This window comes from Knufia obscura, assembly GCF_036327395.1.
Source record: "Knufia obscura strain CCFEE 5817 isolate CBS 148926 chromosome Unknown scaffold_7, whole genome shotgun sequence".
Lineage (NCBI taxonomy): Eukaryota > Fungi > Ascomycota > Eurotiomycetes > Chaetothyriales > Trichomeriaceae > Knufia > Knufia obscura.
In genome coordinates this window covers 1,651,153-1,672,056 of record NW_027042693.1, presented here as the reverse complement: position 1 = coordinate 1,672,056, position 20,904 = coordinate 1,651,153, and the positions used below count along the sequence as shown (strand labels likewise).

The window sequence follows — 20,904 nt, the reverse complement described above, 5'->3', positions numbered from 1 at the left end:
GCTTGATGTATGCATCGTGAGTCGCGACTGAGGCTGCGAGTCCGTGAGTCCCTGCAAAGTGCATTCTCGCTTTGTCCTGCCTCGAGGTGTTGTGTTGGCATTGGGCGATTCAAGTCTGTCACCACTGCACGGACTGGTGTCGATTCAGATAGCAGGATGCAAGACCGGACCTCCAGAGTGTTGACTTTGTAGCGTGACTAGTGGCGTAGTATGTACATTGTACGCTGTATATCGTATGCCATGCTCGTGCCGTTCGTCTACTGTAGGATGAGGTGACGTGCTCATATTGTAATGACCAGGGGCTACACAATTGATTTCTGCGCTGCTTCGACCTTGTCATTTTGGTAATGCCTTGATGCTGGTTGGGTGCCTTTGAAGCGACTTTGTGCCGCTGGGGTGTTGGATGACTATTGCGGTCGTGTGATGATTGAAGCCGCTGAGGAGTCCTTTCGGGGTCTGATTGCGACATGACACGTAAATGCTTATCTTGGTTGTGTCCTGGCTTCTCTTGCACTAGGACGATCTCGTTGGTCCGTGAATATGCCGTGTCCGATAGATATGCAGGCGTGCTGCTTGCTCCGTCGATGAAGCGTAGCTATGACCGAGCTGCGTGCAGACGCTGGCGGAACAGTCGTTTCTCGTTTGTAACGCCCGTATCCTCAGGTCATTCAGGTGTCCATGATTACCTGATACTAGTACAGGATTCGATTCGGATATAGAAAGATGCCTAAGGCATGAGGGTTTCTGCTGTTTGCGGTTAAGCGGCTAGCTGAAAGAGGCAATTTGTGCTAAAGTTCAGGAGCCGACTGTGGTTGGGATCGTGCTTGGCGTTATGCGGATCATCCTGGATTGGTTGGGATCCTTCAAATTGAGGACATCTCTATCATTCGTGGTTTATTTGCGTGCAGAGATTTGATGTTTTAGAGCGAATGATGACAGTATTGCGAGGTCTTCAGGTGATGCTCGCGAGTAGAATTGAGAACGAAGACTCCCCAGTGAACCAGCATGGCTGTAAAATTTTCAACTGCGTTGTATGTCGCGCTTGCTGGGTGTGTGCCCGCGGCTCCGCGAGAATCCGTCCAACGCACGCTCCTTGTCCACCTTCTAGTGACTAGCAGACCGACTACAGGGCCGTTTGTCAACCCTGGGAGCGCGAGCGAGCTGTAGGTTTTAGTCAAGGTTCTTCCCAGCACTTGCGAACACAGCTTTGAACTTCTCCGGTACATCAGTCTTGGCCATCTTCACATCTATCAGCTTGAGACCTCGCTTGGCTTTGCCACCAAAGCCATTATCGAAGGTGTCATCTGACAGAAATGCTTCGAGATCTTTCCAGGTACGCATCGTATATGTGTCCACGCTGTAATCTTCACCCAACTCTTCTGCCTTTTTGATGGCTTGAGCTGCGCCGAATGTTGCGGGCAAGGAAAGATAGTCCCATGGTGCGATATCGTGATAGTCCTCGTCTGGATTGTGGATTAGCCGTTCGTAGGCATACCCATCGTTGTTGATAATAAATATGGTGACGTTTAGTCGTTGATGTATAATCGTACTGAGCTCTTGAGCCGTAACTTGGAAGGATCCGTCGCCGTCTAGAAGAACCACTCTGCCGCTTCTTACTTCTTCGCTCGATTGAGGAGATCGCTGCTGTGCCATGGCGGCGCCGAGAGCAGCTGGAAGCACGTGGCCAATGCTGAACCACAAACCAGAGGCAATGACTCGACATGATTTGTCCGGGAGGACAAAATCTCGGCCACCGAGGATGGGCGTCGCATTGGCAAGGAGAATAGTGTCGTGTGGTCGGAGGTAAGAATTGAGTCGCAAGTAGAAGCTCGTCTGGTCGATAGGGTCATCGAGGCTCGTGATGAGCTGAGGCATGACCTTGCGGAAGTTTCCAAGTGATGTAGTATCTGGCTTAGCCAAGCGATGCGTGTCTAGCTTCGCAATCATTTTAGCCAACATTCTTTCGACGGAAATCTCATAGGATTGGCCACCGTTCTTATTGAAAAACCGGAGTCTGGATCTTGAGATAGCGACTGTTTTGACACGTGGGGGAACCACAGACCAGCCTAAAGTTTGGGTATCAGAATGCATGCAACTGAACGAGACTACTAAGTCACAGGCGTTCACATAGGGCATTGTGTCAATCTGTCCAGCGGGGCCTGCGTGAACGCCATAGTAATTTTTGATGTTGTGGTCAACCATGCTTGCACCCGACGGCATCGTGAGAGTGGGAATACCAGAACACCGTATGAAGTCGTTTAACAACTGTCGCAGGCTTTCTGGATGGTCCGTTCCCGCTCTATCAACCAACAGGAGAGGGGCTTTAGCTGAGTATAGTAGCCTGAGAAGATCATTCGCTACATCTTCAGAGGAATCTTCCTGCCGTTGATATAACGCGCGTAAAGGTACACTGAGTTGCTGTGCTTGCACTTGTTCAGCCACCATGTCGCTGGGAAGGGGAATATATGTAGGCACTCGTTGCACGATGGCACGGCGTATGACATCGTCGACAGAATCGATGATCTGCTGACTATCTCTTGACAGTGCATCGAAACGAGCCCCAGTAACGCTTTCGTGCATACCGGAAAAAACCAGTGGCTGCTTGAGCCGGGCAACATGAGTTCGCATCAGTGAGTGGTGCACCAGCTTACCTCTCTCCAAGTGTTCTCGCCGAGGCAGACCGACAACATGCACGACTGGGACTCTCTCTGCATAGCTGCCTGCTACTGCGTTGATAGCGGAGAGCTCGCCAACCCCGTAGGTAGTGAAGAGGGCACCAAGACCGTTGGTCCGAGCGTATCCGTCTGCAGCGTATCCGGCATTGAGCTCATTGCAAGTACCGGTCCATTTGACACCTGAGGCTTTGACGTGGTCGAGGGCTTTCAGCATATAATCGCCAGGCACTCCGAAAACATGATTGACCCCATTCTGCTGCAGACGTTTGAAGATGTAGCTTGCTACAGATATAGTCTGCGGCATGACTAAGTAGGCTCTGTTCCTCAATTTCAGCAAGCTTTACCTCAGTACACGCGCGATACCTTGTAACATCATCCTTTGTGATGGGCTCGTGTGTTTAATGCTAGTTGGGTAACTAGTGTTCTGCGATATCTATACTAAGAATGTGGGTATTGACGATACTTGCGTTGAGAATAGGACACGTCTGTTAGATTCCAGTATGACAGAAGTAGTGACAGTGAAATCAACAATGAACTAAATGGTGAAGCTTACAAGTTGTGTCGGGCTTCTGGCCTTGGGGTATTGGGGGCCCTATAGCTCCTGCCAAGAAGCCAATTTCCCAACTCGAAGCCAAACACGTCGACATCGATATCGACACCACCCTTACTGACGCGTCTTTTCCTATGCTTTCGCATCCAGTATCTGGCATACGCTATCACTGGCTGCAATGCTATCCCTCTGGCACAATGAGACAAGACCACTCAGTGAATCCCACGTGCTTAGCATTCTACGACTAACCATGCATCGTTGGTCGGGCGAACCAAAGAAAATTCTGCCGATACGGGACTGAATTTCGAAATCTTTTTTCAAACATCGAACGTGACATCTGGCTCTGTATTGCTGTTGGGCATACTCTGGGATTGGTCTTCCAATGCATGACATACCGTCTACCATTGCGTGAGCTGACTCAAAGTGTGGCTACGTACCCTTGTAACTGCTTGCACCTCAGAAAACAAAATTCTAAACACTTGACAAGGTCTTTCACAGCAAGTCGTTCTGTCCTATGAACAAAAGTTTCGCTTGCAAGCGACCTCAGAATTAACACTACATTCTTGAAGGGACGTGTTGGAGCGTGCGGTTCGACATGGCTGCAGAAACACCTTCTTGCAAGGTAATATTGGCCGGCAATATTGCTAAAGGCTTGCTAGAAGAAGTCAAAGCAGGTCTGGCAGCCCTCAATGGACGCCAACCGCACCTGCTAGGCGTGCTAGCAAACGTGGACGCCGCTGCCAAGGTATACGCCGACTGGACACAAAGGACGTGCGAGGAGAAGTAAGTCTTGTGCGAATTAGTGCAACGTATCGGTCTCCAGAATAGTGCTGATGAAGAGCAGCGGCTTCAAATACACGCTTGCACGGGTTGACAAGGACGATGTCGAAGACACCATCATCAATGCAAATAATGACGACGAGGTCGACGGTATCTTAGTGTACTATCCTATCCACAGCAACCGGCAAGATCAGTATCTGCAAGAATGCGTCTCTCTCTCGAAGGATGTCGAGGGATTGACACACAAGTACATCTTCAACATGTATCAAAACATCCGGTTCCTCGATGAGAATGCGACCAGGAAGAGCGTGTTACCATGCACGCCTCTGGCCGTCATCAAGATCTTGGAATACCTACACATCTACAATCCAATTCTCCCATATGGCAACAGACTCTTCGGGCACACAATCTGCGTTGTGAACCGATCTGAAGTGGTTGGCAGACCCTTAGCTGCTTTGCTGGCTAACGATGGTGCTTGTGTCTACAGCGTGGATGTCACTGGTGTCCAAAAATTTACACGAGGAGAAGGTCTGCGCAAGCGCAAACACGAAGTCGAGGAGATGCCGAACTGGTCTATCAAGGAAGCTGCTCCGTTGTGCGATGTTGTCATTACTGGTGTTCCTGGCGATAAGTATAAATTCGACACAGCATTACTGCGCGAAGGGGCAGTGTGTATCAACTTCTCAAGCGAAAAGGTATGTACTTGCTCCAGCCTCATCTTGCCGATCCACTGGTTGTGGGGAATCTTTGCGGGTGACAATCAAGCATGATGAAGGGAAGCTAATCTAGAATAATCAGAACTTCCCACCTGAAGTGAAGCAAAAAGCATCGATCTACGTGCCTGCCATCGGCAAAGTCACGATAGCAGTGCTGCTTAGGAACCTCCTTCGTATCACACAAAATCGACAACTTCAGGAGACCGCCGGTACTCAGAATGAACACGATGCGCTGCCCAATGCCAAAGTCGAAAAGATCCTGGACCCGTAACCGCGGTGTCAAACATACTCAGGAAATGGTGCAAGCGGCATGAACGGAAGATGTTTGGATGTGTCCTGGGCGCGCTTGAGCTTGACCATCAGCTCTTCATATGATGATAAAGCTGCTCAAAAATGGGTTTATGGTCGGTATCGTTAAACTCTGGAAACGCATGGCGTATGCCGGTCGAACTTGGAATTCCGACATCCAACACCCACACTTTCCGTCCTGCAGTCTTGGCCACTAGCCTCATAGCATTGACGGGCTTCAACAGTAGCTGGACTCTCGAGCACGCGAGCATAATCTGCTCGGTATATGGTTGGTAGCATAACAGTGCGTGTTGACCACCTAAGAGAGGCTGGTTGTCGAGGCCTTGCAGTACCAAAGTTACGCAAACTGAAAAATAACTCTTCTGCCCCACTCTGTCTATACACGAGTCCGACCAGAACCGCACCCATCCTTCGTCTTTGTTGTGCAGCATACCGTGCCACTGAAGGTGGATTCCTCAAAAGCAACTGCTGCCTCTATCTATCTCATAGCTATTCACTCACCAACAATACCATCGCCCGATCGCTTTTGCCCTCCTTCTCTCACTACATTATGAGATAACCCATTCAATCATTTCACGGTCAAAATACGGCAATTATGGACAGCGAATACGTCCACTCGTCAAGGACGAATGCAGTATGGGGCAGAATCGACAGAAATATATCATCCGACACACGACCGACACTTTGTACCTTACAACAAGTGCCTGATGTATCTGACACCAATCTGCGCATCTCAGCAGATTTCATCGACCTTGCGTTCAGAGCTCACCTCAGCCTTGCTGAGACGTACTCGTCAGCCTCCCTTGGTACAAGGGTGATCCGATCAATAAAGGTAGACCTCAATTCTGAGTGTCCTATCTGCTACGATCCGCTCTCGACAGCAGCGAACGTATCCCGGTCCTGCCCAGACAGAAACATCATTTATGCAATTTCTCAGCATGCCTCCTGTCGTAATTTCTACCATTCCGAATGCCTCAACACATGGGCTCGCTCTCAACGCTTCTCAGGCAAAGGCATTACATGTCCAACATGCCGTGGAACACTCATGAGCCCCCCTGCACCACGACAACCACGACTCGCAGCTACCCCTTCTCAAAGTCCGTCTCGGATACCGAGTCGTCCAGCAACGACCACAGATATGAACCGCGAGAGCACACGACACACCCACCTTGAGCGCCTAACCGCGACCATGCGGCACGATAACATCATGGGCAGCGACGTTGACCTAACCGAGCTAGCTCACCTGACAATGGGCATGTCTGCTGATGAGATTCGACATCTAGTCGTCAGAGCCCTTTCGTACTGGTGTCTTCGTAGCCGTACCTTCATCCCACGCTTAGATGGCTTATTGCCCACGCAGATCAACCGGACAGATTTTATGCATGCTCTCTATCATCCGCGGTCACATATCTACGGCCCTGCGGTGCGCCCTCGGACAGTCTTATGATAGCGAGCAACGCGGACCTGCAAGCAGCATTACGAATGTGCTTCTGACTTTAATTGCGAAAACAGCAAAGTTTGTCCTGGGCCACGCCATCAGGCAGGTCACATCACAATCAGACTAGGCTTCGATCCCTACGGCAACTTCCGCTCGCATACGAGGACGATGAAAGGAAAACTCAAGTGCAATCGCAACCAGATATGACTACGGAATGAGATGGTTCCCATATTCAAAGACGGGGACGAGAGGTCACGCACACGGTCTGCCGTGTTCAGCTGGGCGAGCCACGGTTGTACCCTTTTCTGCTGGTAAGGGTGAGCTGTATTAGTGGAACACTATGAGGGATACAACACCTGCTCTAGTGCTAGTAGTATGATACGCATCCCACGATCCCATAACATGGCAGAAACAATTAAGACCTAGGGGTGAGTGTCGTTTTCGGCTTGTCGCTTACCTCCTACGATTGCTAGAGTACAAGATATCTGATGCAATCTTCACAATAGCGTTAAGCCCCTGCCGTGAATAAATTGCCGACTTGGTGAAACTAGCCGTGCGGACTGGAAAGGTTCACGAGCGCCTAAGCTTCAGTCGTCATAGGCGCCAACAGAGCCCGAAGCTCAACTTCGGTGATGTACGCTCATCTCCGGGCTGTGTTAGCTGCTTCCTTCAGTACCTGCTCCGGCGTATAGAGCCTCCATGGGACAGAAAAATAACCCCTTACGAGCTTACCTAGGTATTTGATGTGCACTTATGGTGTGAAATTTATACCGAGTCACTGGAGACGTCATTGTGAACAATACGTTGGATACATTGTAGGCAAGATTATTTTGTCAGACGAGCAGGAGAACACTATCTGGATGTGTTGCAAGGGCCTTCAGAGCTCTAAGTGAGTGTAGATGCCCCTAGACCGTACCGCTGTATCGATCACTGCTGACGAGATTCCCTTCATCAACGGCATTGGGTGTAGTAAGAATATTTCAACGAGACGATCCAGCTGCGCTTCCCAGTATAGGAAAAAGCTTCAAGTTGCGACTTGGCGTGCATGCAGGCAGTACTCATATCACGCACCGAGCAGGATCATGTCCAAGCATTACTACACGGCTTTACTTCCACTCCGCAGCCGCCTTCCTCAAAGCAGGCACATTCTGTTCCAACGAACAGCCAACAGCTCTTTCCAGTACTGTAACAAACTCAACGGCAACCTGCACCTCATAGTCCTTATCATCCACACCTTTTTTCTCCTCCGTCAGACCCATACTACCCACCTTGTCAAAATCCACATCCCGCTCAATCATCTCCTGTAGCTCATCCGCCGATCCGACCTTCACACCAAGCTCCCGCAACGCATCAAACGACTTGCTGTCCGCATAGGGCCAGAGAGCCTCGCCCCACCCTTCACAAGCCTGTACTCTTCGGCAGAAGATCTCTGCGCCAGTTACGCCCATGCCCTTGACTGTACTCTTGACATGTTCGATTGTCGCTTTTACGCCGCCTTCGTTTGCAGCTGTTGCGAGCTCGAGCATCTCGTCACTGTCTCCCTTGTCACCTCCGTCGTCTTTGCTGTTCGGATCGGCGTACTGGGTGCCCATATCATATAGGTAGCTGGCGGTTTTCTGCCTATGTTGTGTTCGAGCCTCCTCGAGCGCGTTCCATATCTTGTCTTCACCCGCCTTCTTCAGGTCACCAGGTGTGCTGAAGCTGTAGGGCTCGTTGAGGAGGGTTCGAACGGAGCGCATGCCAAGCGTATGCGACAAGGGCTTGCTGAGCAGAGACGCTGTAATAAGGTGTTCGAATGGCGTGAAGAGACTCGGCGGGGTGAGACTGTATGTTTTCTTGAATTTGCCTGACCGCGCGGCGTCGAGTTCGTCAGATGGAAAGCAGTATTGTAGTGAGTCTTCCGATAGCAGGAAATTGAGGATTTGTTTCGACGTGACATCCTTGCCGGTGCCTCCGCCTGCGGTGCGACCAGAGGCTCGACTGCCTTGTCGTGGCTCTTTCTTTGGCGGCTTCTCTTTTGAAGCGGATGTCGGTGGGGACTTGCGCTTCTGGCCGGCTTGAGCTTGTTCATCATCGCCGGGAGCTTCTTCTGGTTTCATGTCGTCGGCTGGGACGCCACCCATCTTGACGTCCTTGGGCTCCTCATCCATGGCTTCGTCTTTGGGATTTGTTGGGTTCTCGACGTCCTCTGGCTCTTCTGCCTTGGCTTCCTCTTTCGTGCGATCGGGAACTTGTTTCTCCTCTTGGGTTTTCTGCTTCTTGCTTACAGCTTTCGCTGCTTGTGCTTTCTTGGGTGGCATGCTGGAGTACGCTGAGCTGACTGGGAGCTAGAGCTTGAGTCTAAGGCGATCTGAGCAACGTTGAGAGTTTGCGACAGAATGCGACGACAAGGCATAATCGATGGCTTTCACGATATGTGCCCATGCACTTCGTACCTGACTAAGATCTGCACCTTGCAAGTCATGACGTGGTTGCTTGGAGATCGAGATCCGCTTCCCCAACCTCCTGAGATGCAGCCACAACCTTATTTGTCGGAGCTGTTTTACGGCGCCAAGTTTCTGCTTATTCACATCCAGCCTTTCAGTCCTGATGCGTGTCCAGAGAGCATCAAAAAGGAAGTATGTGTTGGCTGATCAGACCGAAATTTCATTTTCTGAGCGTCAGCAGAAGGGACGGAGCTTCGTGACAGGTAAGATTGGAGATGTGAGTGCCTGGCGAAGTTCTTGAATCTGTGATCAGTCTTCACGATCTAATAAGCTCAATGTCTCGAGCTCGCGTTGAACCATATCTTCGAACTCCTGCCTACCCATCCCTGCGCCTTTTGCTAGTCGATACATACTCTTCACGCTGTAGCTGATGTGCTGCTTAATGGCTATTTCGGATGCAGAGTATCGATCGGCCGTCGCTTCCAATCTTGAAATCGTGTCTGAGCCAGCTCTTGAGGTCGGAGAAGAGGGAACAGGATGATTGATATGAACCACGTCTTCGTCTTCCGGTATCTGGAGCCGCCTTGTGTCGTAAGTCGGCTGTTTCGATTCTTCTACAGCACTTTGTTGCTGTTGGAGGTGTAGGCTATTCGTAACGGGCTCCGGCATGCTGTCCCTTCCCAAGGTGGAGTCTCCGAGTTCTTCATGGTGCTCATCCGGATCGTAACTGTCCATTGCTGGTTGCACATCGGCATACTGCGCATAATAATCTGCTTCTGTTGACCCTGCACCTGGATTCACTGAGCCTTTCCTTGCTGGGGTGCCATTATGTGGGGTCTTGTCATACTGTGCCCAGTAATCATCGTCGTCATCGTCCTGTCCTGGCACTGAGAGTGCCCTACCCTTTGTGTATGAGGGTTGATTGCCTAGACTCGATAACTGAGATGTTGCTTGCTCGTTTGCTTGGGTAGGCGTGGTGGACCATGACTGATCTTGACATAGATCTGAATCGTAGGGCAGCAGTTCGGTCAGCCTCCAAGCATTTCCCTCTTCACTGCCAGTGCACCACAGATACAGCGCTGTCAGATCCCAATCATTGAGCGGTATCTGTGCCTTCAACGTCTCGGCATCGAATCTCTTGTATGATAGCCGCTCGATATCACCAACCTCAAGCTCTCCAGAGGACGGATGTGGCTCGAAGTTGGCATTTTCTATAGTCTCTTTCAACGTCTCTCCCTTGGATGAATCCCAGCACAACAGCCTAAGCCAGTTGTCGTGTGATGATCCGGTACTGGTGAAAATGGTCAGTCGTTGACGCAGTATGGGTGACAGCAATTCCAGCAGTGCTGGTGGGGGCTTCGAAGATGCGAATGAGGTAGGTAAGCACGCGAGCAGTGGCGGTAAAAGCGATTGAGGATCGGGTGACGGTATAACATGTGCCATGATGCTGGAGGTCCGGTCGCTCTGTCCGAGTCGGTGTAGTTATCGAAGCTATAGACTGATCAATTGGTCCCTTCGAGACAAACTTGAGTGTGAACGCTGTAATGATGAGCTTAAGCACAAACGCGGGTTAAGACACTGATCGAATACGAAGTAGCAAGCAACAGCTGGAAGTAGATCTCTGCAAATAGAAACCAAATTATGCTAAATTGTCCATTGTCAGATTTTGGGTCGAGCTGGCCTCGTGCACACAACACGTCGGTGACAGCTGGTGTTCGAGGTCGAGAGGAAACCACGTCGGCAGTGGTCCGGATGGATTTCGTAGGCCTCCATTGATCCGACTCGTGACCAATCAGCAGCCTGGCACAGCGTACAGGCACTACTCCCACTTTCACGTGCCACGTTCCTTCAACGCTGGCAGGCAAGCCCGCACGCTTCGTGCCCACAAGTCGTCTCTCAGCAGGCCTGAAAGCGACTTGAGGCCATGCCACCCAGCTGCACACTCCCTTGCATGCTTTGCAGCTCTATGGGTGGCACTGGGGAGGGCGGAGGGTAATATAAATCCATTCCTTCGAGTCCGAGGGCAGCCAAGGACTCTCCCCTCGGGATGGTCGGTCTGCCGGTTGCGCTTGCAGGCTTTCGGCACTCTCTCCGCGAAACAGATCCAAGCAATCTCGGAAGCCCGAGTCGGACTGCTCTTTCTATCGTCGAGTTGCATCGCATGCTCTGCTTGTGCAATATGCTTTGTTGGCTACCTACTGTAAGGCCAGGTCTGTCTACAAAGCCGTGCTGGAACAATGTACAGATAGCAAGGAACGAACGATGGACAGTATTGAGTCCGAGGTAACTGAAGCATGGCAGGTCATGACTGACACAATTTTGATAGTTTCAAGTTCTTGATTCCCCACTTCTACATCTGCTTTGCTGTTGCTGATCGACTTTATGATAGCCGACATATAAACCGCATTCTCCTAAAAGATGTTTCGGGATCAATTGTGAATTCTGGGCGTGTTCTAAGTCATCAACAACTATCGGCCAGCCATAGATACCCTCACACGACAAGCGAGGGCTGCGAGCATAACATGGACACGCTCGACGGCGATAGCGATTCTCAGCCAATAAACACTCACAAATCCGTCGCAAGAATCAGCGATGTAGACGAAGTCATCGAAGATGAGAACTACGACAAGCAGCTCGAAGGCAAGATTCGGCGCAAGGTTGACCTGCGGTTATGCACCATTGCAGGTATCTTGTGCAGTCTGAATCTGCTCGACAGTGGCATAATTTCTTCAGCGGCAGTGACTTCCATGCCACAAGACCTCGGATTGACAGGAAACCGCTTCTCTGTCGCCATTTTCATCTTCACTGTCGCGTCAATATGCGCGCAGCTGCCAGCAACCATCCTTATGAGATTCATTGGGCCTCCGATATTCTTCGGTTGCGCTACGGTCGCATTCGGCCTCATTACATTGTGTACAGCATTTATTCACAGCTGGCGAGAAATGATAGCGCTTCGAGTCTTGTTGGGCATCAGTATGAGTGGCATCTATCCGGGTCTCACGTATCTGATATCTACATGGTATGCTCGGTCCGAGCAGGGTGTGCGCTTTGCTTTTCTGCAATCAGGCGAAGTTATCATTCTCGCCACAGGGAGCATCGTCAATTTTGGTCTCAATCAACTTCATGGACAACAGTCCCTTGCTGGCTGGAGATGGATGTACATTGTGCAAGGCAGCATCACGATGTTTCTTGGAGTTTTGACCTTTTTCTGGATACCGGACTTCCCGGAACGTGCTGCGAAGACCACAAAATTCTTGACTCAAGAGGAGATCGAGCACGTCTTGGCGAAGATCGACCGCGATAGAAAAGATGCCGGCAAGCCTGAGCCATTCACAGTCAAGGCCATCCTGTTGCCATTTTTTGATCCAAAGCTGTACGCTTTTGCAGTTCTGTTCTTCCTGCTTAACTTGGTCTCGACTGCATTATCTTACTTCTTACCAATTATCTTACAGTCTGGCATGGGTTTCAGCTCTAACAAGGCGATCTTGCTGTCAGCGCCGCCATATTACTACGCAGTCATACCCGTCCTACTGAGCAGCTTCATCGGCGACAAATTTCGCATTCGAGGACCAATAATCATCTTCAACGCATTATGCCTTATCATCGGCTTCTGCATGCTTGGATTCCCGAGTCAGGTGACAGTACGATACATTGGTACCTTCTTGGCAACCGGTGCATACGTGTCGAACTGGGCTGCACTGAGCACCTACCAGGCGAACAACATTACAGGACAATGGAAGCGTGCAACCGTGGCCGCTGCTATCTCTGCATGCAACGGACTTGGCGGTATAGCAGGATCATACATCGTGAAATCTCCGGAAGCACCACGGTATTTGACCGCAATCTGGGTAAGCATCGGCAGCCATCTGTTGATGATCAGTGTGGTTTTGGTTTGCACGTCGTTCTTCCGGCGTGCGAACAGGAGAGCACGTAAAGGCAAAGGAACAATCGAAGGTGTCATTGATTTCAGGTACACCTATTGATGATTAGCTTCTCCCTGCTCGTGCCTGCTCCAGGCGGAATCTCAAGGCGGCTGGTTATCTTAGTGGCGGCAGCGCCCTTGTCCATGGAAGGACAAATAGACTCGAGCTCAGAAAAAGGGCGCTGAGTACACAGTCCTGTAGTGCGTACACCATGTCTCGGGAGCGCGCCGGTGCTCATACACGCAACCGGCTGCGTTGCTATTCCGAGCAGTATTCTTGTTACACTACAGCTCAAGGCCTTAGTTTAGTTTGTGTTCTGCGCAAAGTACAAGCAAATGAAGCAATGCGGTGTCACACCAGGCTCAAATCTCTTGTACAGTCTATTCAGGTACCAGTGTGAAAAGCATCAACAAGTAGCGGTGTGGATTGTCGTAGCAAAAATGCTTTCCCCGGATTCTCGCCCACATCCTCTAAACATAGCGTGAATAAACGGTAAACCTAGTCGCCGCACCCGACGAGCCGCACAATAGCGACATGGTAGACAGCGGAGGTCCGAAAGCCGAGTGGAAGCTGTCATAGCTATGTGCGTCATCGATATGGCAACAAGGTCACGGATGCGTGCGGTTGAGAGGCCTGAAACAAAAGTTCTGGACGTCAATATGTCATCCTCGAGCATGCAAGAGCACGTAATATCCAAATAGCATGAGTACATATTAAACTCAGGCAATTTTGGATCCCAGTACCGGTTGCCCCACTATCTGCCTCGTTCCATCTAGTGAAGACTTGAATTCGCTTTGGGCACACAGGCGTCACATGCTTGCAATCGGAGTTGAGGTTTTCAGAATAGTGGCGATCTAGACGGTTCTCTCCAACAAATGCGCTGTCGTCCTTATCCGAGCATGGTGGATTATACAGCCTAATCTAGGATAGTACGAGCGAGGCGGCTCATAATTGGAGTAGATTGTCTTTTTTCTCTGGCCTTCTGACGTGGACTGCATGACCCTGGAGGATGCCTTTGGGCACATTTTCACGTCTTCTCCCCAATTTGTCCTCGACGACAGATAAACAATGCTTTTTAAATATTCCTTTGTGAACACTTCCCCTTTGTTCTGCGAGGCACCTCCAACGCGGTTTTGGAAGGTGCGAAGTATTATTTTCGCATCACACACCGCCAGACCCATTTTGTTAGGGCAGGAGCTTTGCCAAGTCGAGGAAAGGACGACTTCCACCCCGAACTCGAAGTACGCACTGCAAACGACTCTTCTTCCGCTTGCTGTCCGATAACAGTTTGGCTTATGTGGGCCACCATCACCTTGAGTACCATTTTCCTTGCGTGCTTACCATCGTGGCGGCCAGTCGGCTGCCTCCCAACTACTAAAGTGAAGAATTTCTTTTCCTGCTTGGGTCTCGTGCCCTCTCTGAGTCTCACGTTCTCCTCACATAGCTGCAGTGACTCAGCCTCTACTGGTATATCCTGAAGTTTGGATGCCCACATACGCTACCAAGCACCCCTCGACCCTTCAAGTTGGCACACAAACAGCGCCCAGATCCGTCGACTGCCACGTCCCGCTAATAGCCAGACAGACGTATTTATTTCGCCCACTTCTCTGACTTTTCCTTCACAATGGGTTCTATTCAGCTACCAGAATCACCACCCATCTCTCCTCCCAACGGCATCATGGGCGAAAATGGCTTCTCTACACCCTTGTTTCCATCCAAACCAAACATCCTGTACATCATGGCTGATCAGCTAGCAGCTCCTTTGCTAAAGATGTACAACAAGGACTCCCAAATCAAGACACCAAACCTAGACAAGCTGGCTGAGAAAGCGGTCGTGTTTGACTCAGCGTACTGCCCATCTCCTCTATGCGCACCATCTCGAATGGCTCTCATCTCAGGCCAGCACATCTCCAAGATCGGAGCATACGACAATGCCTGCTCAATCAACTCAGACGTACCTACCTATGCCCACTACATGCGAGCCGGAGGTTACGAGACGATCCTAGCAGGGAAGATGCATTTCATTGGAGACCAGTTGCATGGTTACGAGAACAGATTGACTGCAGACATCTATCCGGGCGATTTCGGCTGGGCTGTGAACTGGGATGAGCCAAACAGAAGATTGGAATGGTACCACAACAGCAGCTCCATCCTGCAGGCTGGACCATGCGTAAGAACGAATCAGCTCGACTATGACGAGGAGGTTCTACACAAGTCCAAGCAGTGGCTATACGACTACGCACGAGAGCCTGCAGACAAGCGTCCCTTCTGCTTGACTGTGTCTTTCACCCATCCTCACGACCCATACGCTATTGAAGAGAAGTACTGGGACATGTACGAAGATGTAGACATTGAGCTGCCCAAGGTCAACATCAAGCCAGAGGATCAAGATGCTCACAGCAAGAGACTGAGATATGTTTCTGAGCTAGAAGGACACGACTTCACAGACGAGCAGATCAAGAGAGCGAGACGAGCATACTATGGAGCCGTGAGCTACATTGATGACAACGTTGGACAACTGCTTGAAGTACTTCGAAAATGCGGCATGGAAGATAACACAATCGTTGTCTTCTCGGGTGACCACGGAGATATGATTGGAGAGAGGGGCTTGTGGTACAAGATGTCCTACTTTGAGAACTCGGTCCGGGTCCCTCTAGTCATCAGCGCGCCCAAGCAATTCCGCCCCCACCACGTATCACAGAACGTGAGCACGGTGGATCTTTTGCCTACTTTCGTCGACCTGATCGGCAGCCGATTGGCTCCTGGTCTGCCAATGGACGGGCTGTCCCTTACGCCACATCTCTATGGCCAAGGTGGACATGACACCGCCATCGCCGAATACATGGGTGAAGGCACTGTTGCTCCACTCATGATGATTCGACGAGGACCATGGAAGTACATCACCTGCCCTGCCGACCCTCCACAGCTCTTCAACTTGGTCGAAGATCCTCTTGAGCTTCAGAACCTCGCTACCAGTACTGACCCTGACGTCAAAGGGGTCTTTGATGCATTCGAGAAGGAGGCTCATGCTAGATGGGATTTCAAGAAGATCACTGAGGATGTCCTCCAATGCCAACGCAAGCGTCAGTTCGTGTGGTCGGCACTCACTCAAGGACGTTTCGAGAGTTGGGACTGGCGTGGAAGCGAACTCGACGATGGACGAAACAAGTTCATCCGAAGCACCATGCCGTTGGACGATCTTGAGAGGAAGTCTCGATTCCCCGTCCACCCAGATAGAATCGTGCCGCCAACTGTGGGATACGAGCAGATGAAAGCGTTCAACACCACCCGAGGAGGGCCACCACAGAAGAAACTCAACACGATTGCACAAGTATCGGCACCCAACCACTTCCGATGAATGTCATACTTACCGCTAGAAGAACAGGTCTGATGACCACGACGCTCTTTAGGACATACTACTATGAAGAGGCTGCACAACATTACTGGCGATGTTGCTGAATGAGGTATGAGCTACGAGGTCGTTGTAATGGTTGTTTTCGGAGCGCTTGAAGCGTATCTGCATCCGTGCTGCATTATCAAGCGAGGTGTTCGGGCGCAATCATTATTGATATTCGGTACTCGGTATCATCAGTTGATATCTTCATAGCAGCCAGGTAGGCTCAGATAGACAGCAATGAATGCTCTGCTGCAAAAGACTCTTTTTATTCTGATCACCCCTACCCCTCTTCTGCCCTCCCTGTGCTTTTTCTGCGTCAGTAGATACGGTCGGCCGACCGTAGTCTCAAACTGCATATGCAGCGTGAAAAGCGCAACCGTACTCAAGTGCGTAGTCGCGCTTCGTCATGTTCAGTTCTACGCGTTTGTTGAACATTTTAAGACTCGAGGGGTCCCTGTCGCAACAAGTGCAGTGAAGATTATCACTCCCGGTTTCCTTTGACTCCTCACAGCAAACGCTCCTGTGACTTTCCCATATTAAGTCTGGCATCCTGAGTCCCGAATCTGTCTTCATGTTGACACCCAGGCGAACTGTCAACGACACGTTCCTTACATTGTTCTCATAGACATTCAAGCCAGACATGGCTTCCTCGCCGGCGCGGTCTGCGCAGTCTGATGACGACCTATTCGGCGTACCTGGTAAAAGACCTGCAGGGTACCAGACACAAGACACAATACCTGTTCAGCGTATCATTGACTCCCCAGAGCACGACACCCTTGCATCCCTTCCTCCTCTACCACAATCGCAGTACTCCCAGGCCCAGAACCACCCCGGATATGGCAGGACCACACCAAATACCTACAGTCAATATGTCACCCAACCAACACAGATTATACATCGCTCGCCAGGCGGCGCCAGTGCTACCGATATTTCCTCTCCTCCCCCTCAACGACCGGTGGTGCAGGTAACCGCCTCGTCTCCCATGACTGCGCCCAAACCGAAACCAACGAACCAGAATGGAGTACTGGGGAAGGCCCTAGGCATTACAGCTCCTCCTGGCACTCAGCTGGGCTCTCAGTTCAGAAGACCAATGGTACCTCAACAACATTCACCAGTACCGCAGCAGTCATTATCTCCGCGAAAGCCCTCTGGCTCGAGTCAGCCGTTTCACGCAATAGACCTCAGTGATAGTGAGAAGGAGGAACAAGAAAGAAGTCGCCTCAAGCGCAAGCAGTTTACAACCTCCGGGAACCGGCCTCCAGTTAGTAACTCCTTCAGCGGTCTTATGGGTGAATTTGGCTATGAACCATCGAATCCACAAGGCGTCAAGAGATCGGGTGATACAATGGCGAACAGCTATGGAGGTCTACACAAGAAGCCAAGGCAAATCGCGCCTTCAAGAGCAATGCCCATCAAGCAGTACCAGCCGCAGCAGCCACAACTCGACATCAACGATATAGTCGACCCCAACATGCGTCAGAAGGTCAAGCGCCTGCTCGGCGTGAACACCACTAATACTGCTAAGGAGGCCCACGATGCGTTGATCGAGTGCGGAGGAAATTTCGACAAAGCTATGGACTACCTGTTGTTGCAAAGCAACAAGAAAGACCAGCAGCAGCAACAGGGTCGAAACCCCATCGTTCTACCTAGTTCGGATGACGAACTCATGATGACACCTGCGAAGATGGCTCCTAAGGGCGTGGCTGTCAGTTCTAGCATGCAAGTCCCGCCGCAGGCATCGCAGCAGGTCAGAAGAGCGCCAGTGAAGAGTATTGCGCAGAAGTATGCAAGTACACAGCACCAGCCTATCAACATTGCGCCGGCGCCACCGAGACGCCTAGATGCATTCGATACGCCGCCGCCGCAGGAGCCGAAGAAGCGTACCCTTATGAGGGGGAGAAAAGTTCGCAGTCCAAGTCCGGCTACTCGAGCAGCTAATGCTAAGAAAGCAGTTGTGTTGGATGATTCGGATGCTGAAGTTGATTCAGGCGTGCAATCCGCCCATGGTGATGCAAGTTTCGACGGACGGGTGCTGAAGTTCTTCAATAGCTGTACAGCACTTGAATTGTCAGATATGTCAGGCATACCGAAGGATCATGCCGAGCACTTTGTCTCATCTCGCCCGTACAGGAGCATGCAGAAGATCTTCGATGTGCAGAATCCGAATAACAAGAACAAGTCGAAGAAGGCGAATTCGTCATTTGGCGAACGAACGTGGGACAAGGTCTATGAGATGATGAAGTCCTACGAAGCTGTCGATTGGATTGTGAAGAAGTGCGAAAACTTGTCGAAACCTCTTGCTAGTAGAATGAGCAATTGGGGTGTCGACGTTTATGGCAAAGGCAAGAATGACGCCGGACTCGACCTTGTCAACATACCTTTGGGCACTTCTCAGGATTCGGCTGGTAAAGATTCTGGAATTGGCACGCCAATCAGCGATGATGGTAAGCCAAATGGTGCAGCTAAGAAGTTGTTCCTCCCACAGCCGGCCTCTTTGGCTGAGGGTGTCCAGATGAAGGACTATCAGGTCGTTGGCCTCAATTGGCTTAATCTCCTCTTTAAGCAAAATCTCTCTGGCATACTCGCAGACGACATGGGTTTGGGCAAAACCCTCCAAACAATTGCTTTCATCGCACACCTCAAGGAAATTGGCGAATCGGGACCTCACCTGATCGTCGTCCCATCAGCAACTCTTGAAAACTGGTTGAAAGAGTTCCAGCGCTTCGCACCAGGCCTAGATGTGCAACCTTATTACGGTTCCATCCCCGAGCGCGAACAGATGCGTGCGGATTACGAAGCTCAACGCGACACGCTGAATGTGCTAGTCACCACATACGCGATAGCAAAAGCGAAAGAAGATGCACCTTGGTTGAAGCGCTTCGGGTTTACATGTACCGTCTACGATGAAGCACACCAGCTGAAGAATCCGACAAGCGAAGTTGCAACGAAACTCATCCGCATCAAGTCACGATTTCGTCTGTTGCTCACAGGCACACCTCTCCAAAACAATTTGAACGAGCTGATGGGTCTTCTCAAGTTCCTGATGCCAGATCTATTCTGGGAAGTGGAAGAAGATCTTGTCGCAATCTTCAAGCAGTCTATTTCCGTCACGACAGAATCCGCCTCAGACAGCCGACAGATGCTTCTCTCAAAGCAACGAATCGATCGTGCCCGAAGCATGCTCACACCTTTCATCCTTCGGCGAAAGAAGTGGCAAGTCCTCAAGGACTTGCCGAAGAAGACTCGCCACGTCGAGTTCTGCGAGAAGACACTCGAGCAATCCGAAATCTACAACCAACAGCTCGCAAAAGCATGGGATATCCGTGAGCGCAAAGCCAAGGGCGAGCGCATACCAGCAGATGAGAGTGCCAACGTCCTCATCCGTCTCCGACAAGCGGCGATACACCCTCTACTATTCAGATACTTCTACACCGACAAAACACTCCGCCGCATCGCAAAAACATGTCCCAGAATCGAGCAGTTCAGAGAATCAAATCCAGAACTCATCATGACGGAACTAGTTGCCTATGCTGACTTCGAGACCCACGAACTCTGTTCGAAACATAATCTGTTACATCCGTATCTCCTACCGCCGGATAACTGGGAATGTTCGGGTAAAGTCACCAAGATGCTCGAGCTCCTATCCAAGTTCAAGACCGAGGGTCACCGCACACTTATCTTCTCTCAATTCGTGATGGTGCTGGATATCCTGCAGATCATCCTGAATAACCATACAATCCCGCATCTGCGGCTCGATGGGTCGACGCGTGTCGACGAGCGACAGGATCTAATCGATCAGTTCAATGAGCCCGAGTCAGAGTATCAGGTGTTCATGCTGAGTACCAAGGCTGGCGGCGCGGGTATAAACCTCACTGGCGCGAGTCGTGTCATTGTGTTCGACAGCGGCTTCAACCCCCAAGACGACGTCCAAGCCGAGAACAGATGTCACAGAATTGGTCAGACGAAGGATGTCGAGATCTATCGACTTGTGACGGCTGACTCAGTCGAGGAGCAGATCTACGAGATGGGCAAGGTGAAGCTCCAACTTGACAAGGAGGTCAGCGGTGCTGATGGGGCTGAGACGGCGGCTGAGCCTGTGCCGTCTGGTATTGCAACGCCGGCTGAACTCGACGATGAGGTTGGTGCGAAGAAAGGACGTGGGAAGAAGGCTGATGCTACTGGTGGTCTCAGCAAGAAGGAACAGGAGGGCGCCGCGCTGATCGAAGACATGCTCTTTAAGAAACTCGAGGAAGATGGGAAACCACCTGCACCTGGCAAGACTGTGCCTTCTTCGTCGCAGAAGAGTAATGGCACGAGCACAGCACCGAAAATAAGTCTCAAGCTGAAGACCAACGGTGTTAAGAAAGAAAAGGATATCTCAGCATTTGATGGCGGTGCGGACAGTCCGCTGACTGAATTGTCGAGCAGTGAATCCGAGCTTGAGACTAAACCTCGCAAGGTGAAGAAAGAGCGGTCGGTGAGTCCTGAGGCCGGTGCCGGTCGAGGACGACGCAAGGCAGCTGCGAAAGCGAGTGAGAATTTGAAGGATCCGTTTGATGATGAGCCGGCGAGTCAGGGGAGGACGAGTCCGCGGAAGAAGGGTGTTAAGAAAGAGGTGGCGGAGAAGAGTACTGGACAGGCGACGATAGGCAGGAGTGGGAGGTTGGTTAGGGGGAAGAAGAAGTAGAAT

At 50.9% G+C, this 20,904-nt stretch overlaps 7 protein-coding genes across 7 annotated transcripts; 4 read left to right on the top strand and 3 right to left on the bottom strand.

Moving 5' to 3' along the window:
- Positions 1-1,170: 1,170 nt before the first annotated feature.
- On the bottom strand, positions 1,171-2,979 carry PMZ80_006803 (uncharacterized protein; the record flags this gene model as incomplete). The annotated part of the gene is made up of 1 exon (XM_064875214.1): positions 1,171-2,979. The coding sequence occupies one exon, from the start codon at positions 2,977-2,979 to the stop codon at positions 1,171-1,173; it is 1,809 nt and encodes a 602-aa protein (XP_064729614.1).
- Positions 2,980-3,820: 841 nt separating this feature from the next.
- Positions 3,821-4,992, top strand: mtd1 (Methylenetetrahydrofolate dehydrogenase [NAD(+)]; the record flags this gene model as incomplete). Its single annotated transcript, XM_064875213.1, has 3 exons — positions 3,821-4,008; positions 4,070-4,700; positions 4,804-4,992. The coding sequence occupies 3 exons, from the start codon at positions 3,821-3,823 to the stop codon at positions 4,990-4,992; spliced, it is 1,008 nt and encodes a 335-aa protein (XP_064729613.1).
- Positions 4,993-7,574: 2,582 nt separating this feature from the next.
- PMZ80_006801 (uncharacterized protein) lies at positions 7,575-8,768 on the bottom strand (the record flags this gene model as incomplete). Its single annotated transcript, XM_064875212.1, has 1 exon — positions 7,575-8,768. The coding sequence occupies one exon, from the start codon at positions 8,766-8,768 to the stop codon at positions 7,575-7,577; it is 1,194 nt and encodes a 397-aa protein (XP_064729612.1).
- A 435-nt stretch (positions 8,769-9,203) lies between these two features.
- PMZ80_006800 (uncharacterized protein) lies at positions 9,204-10,337 on the bottom strand (the record flags this gene model as incomplete). Its single annotated transcript, XM_064875211.1, has 1 exon — positions 9,204-10,337. One exon carries the CDS (start codon positions 10,335-10,337, stop codon positions 9,204-9,206), a length of 1,134 nt encoding a protein of 377 aa, XP_064729611.1.
- A 1,079-nt stretch (positions 10,338-11,416) lies between these two features.
- On the top strand, positions 11,417-12,877 carry PMZ80_006799 (uncharacterized protein; the record flags this gene model as incomplete). The annotated part of the gene is made up of 1 exon (XM_064875210.1): positions 11,417-12,877. The coding sequence occupies one exon, from the start codon at positions 11,417-11,419 to the stop codon at positions 12,875-12,877; it is 1,461 nt and encodes a 486-aa protein (XP_064729610.1).
- Positions 12,878-14,441: 1,564 nt separating this feature from the next.
- Positions 14,442-16,175, top strand: PMZ80_006798 (uncharacterized protein; the record flags this gene model as incomplete). Its single annotated transcript, XM_064875209.1, has 1 exon — positions 14,442-16,175. The coding sequence occupies one exon, from the start codon at positions 14,442-14,444 to the stop codon at positions 16,173-16,175; it is 1,734 nt and encodes a 577-aa protein (XP_064729609.1).
- Positions 16,176-16,854: 679 nt separating this feature from the next.
- FUN30 (DNA-dependent ATPase fun30) lies at positions 16,855-20,901 on the top strand (the record flags this gene model as incomplete). Its single annotated transcript, XM_064875208.1, has 1 exon — positions 16,855-20,901. One exon carries the CDS (start codon positions 16,855-16,857, stop codon positions 20,899-20,901), a length of 4,047 nt encoding a protein of 1,348 aa, XP_064729608.1.
- Between the last annotated feature and the right edge of the window lie 3 nt (positions 20,902-20,904).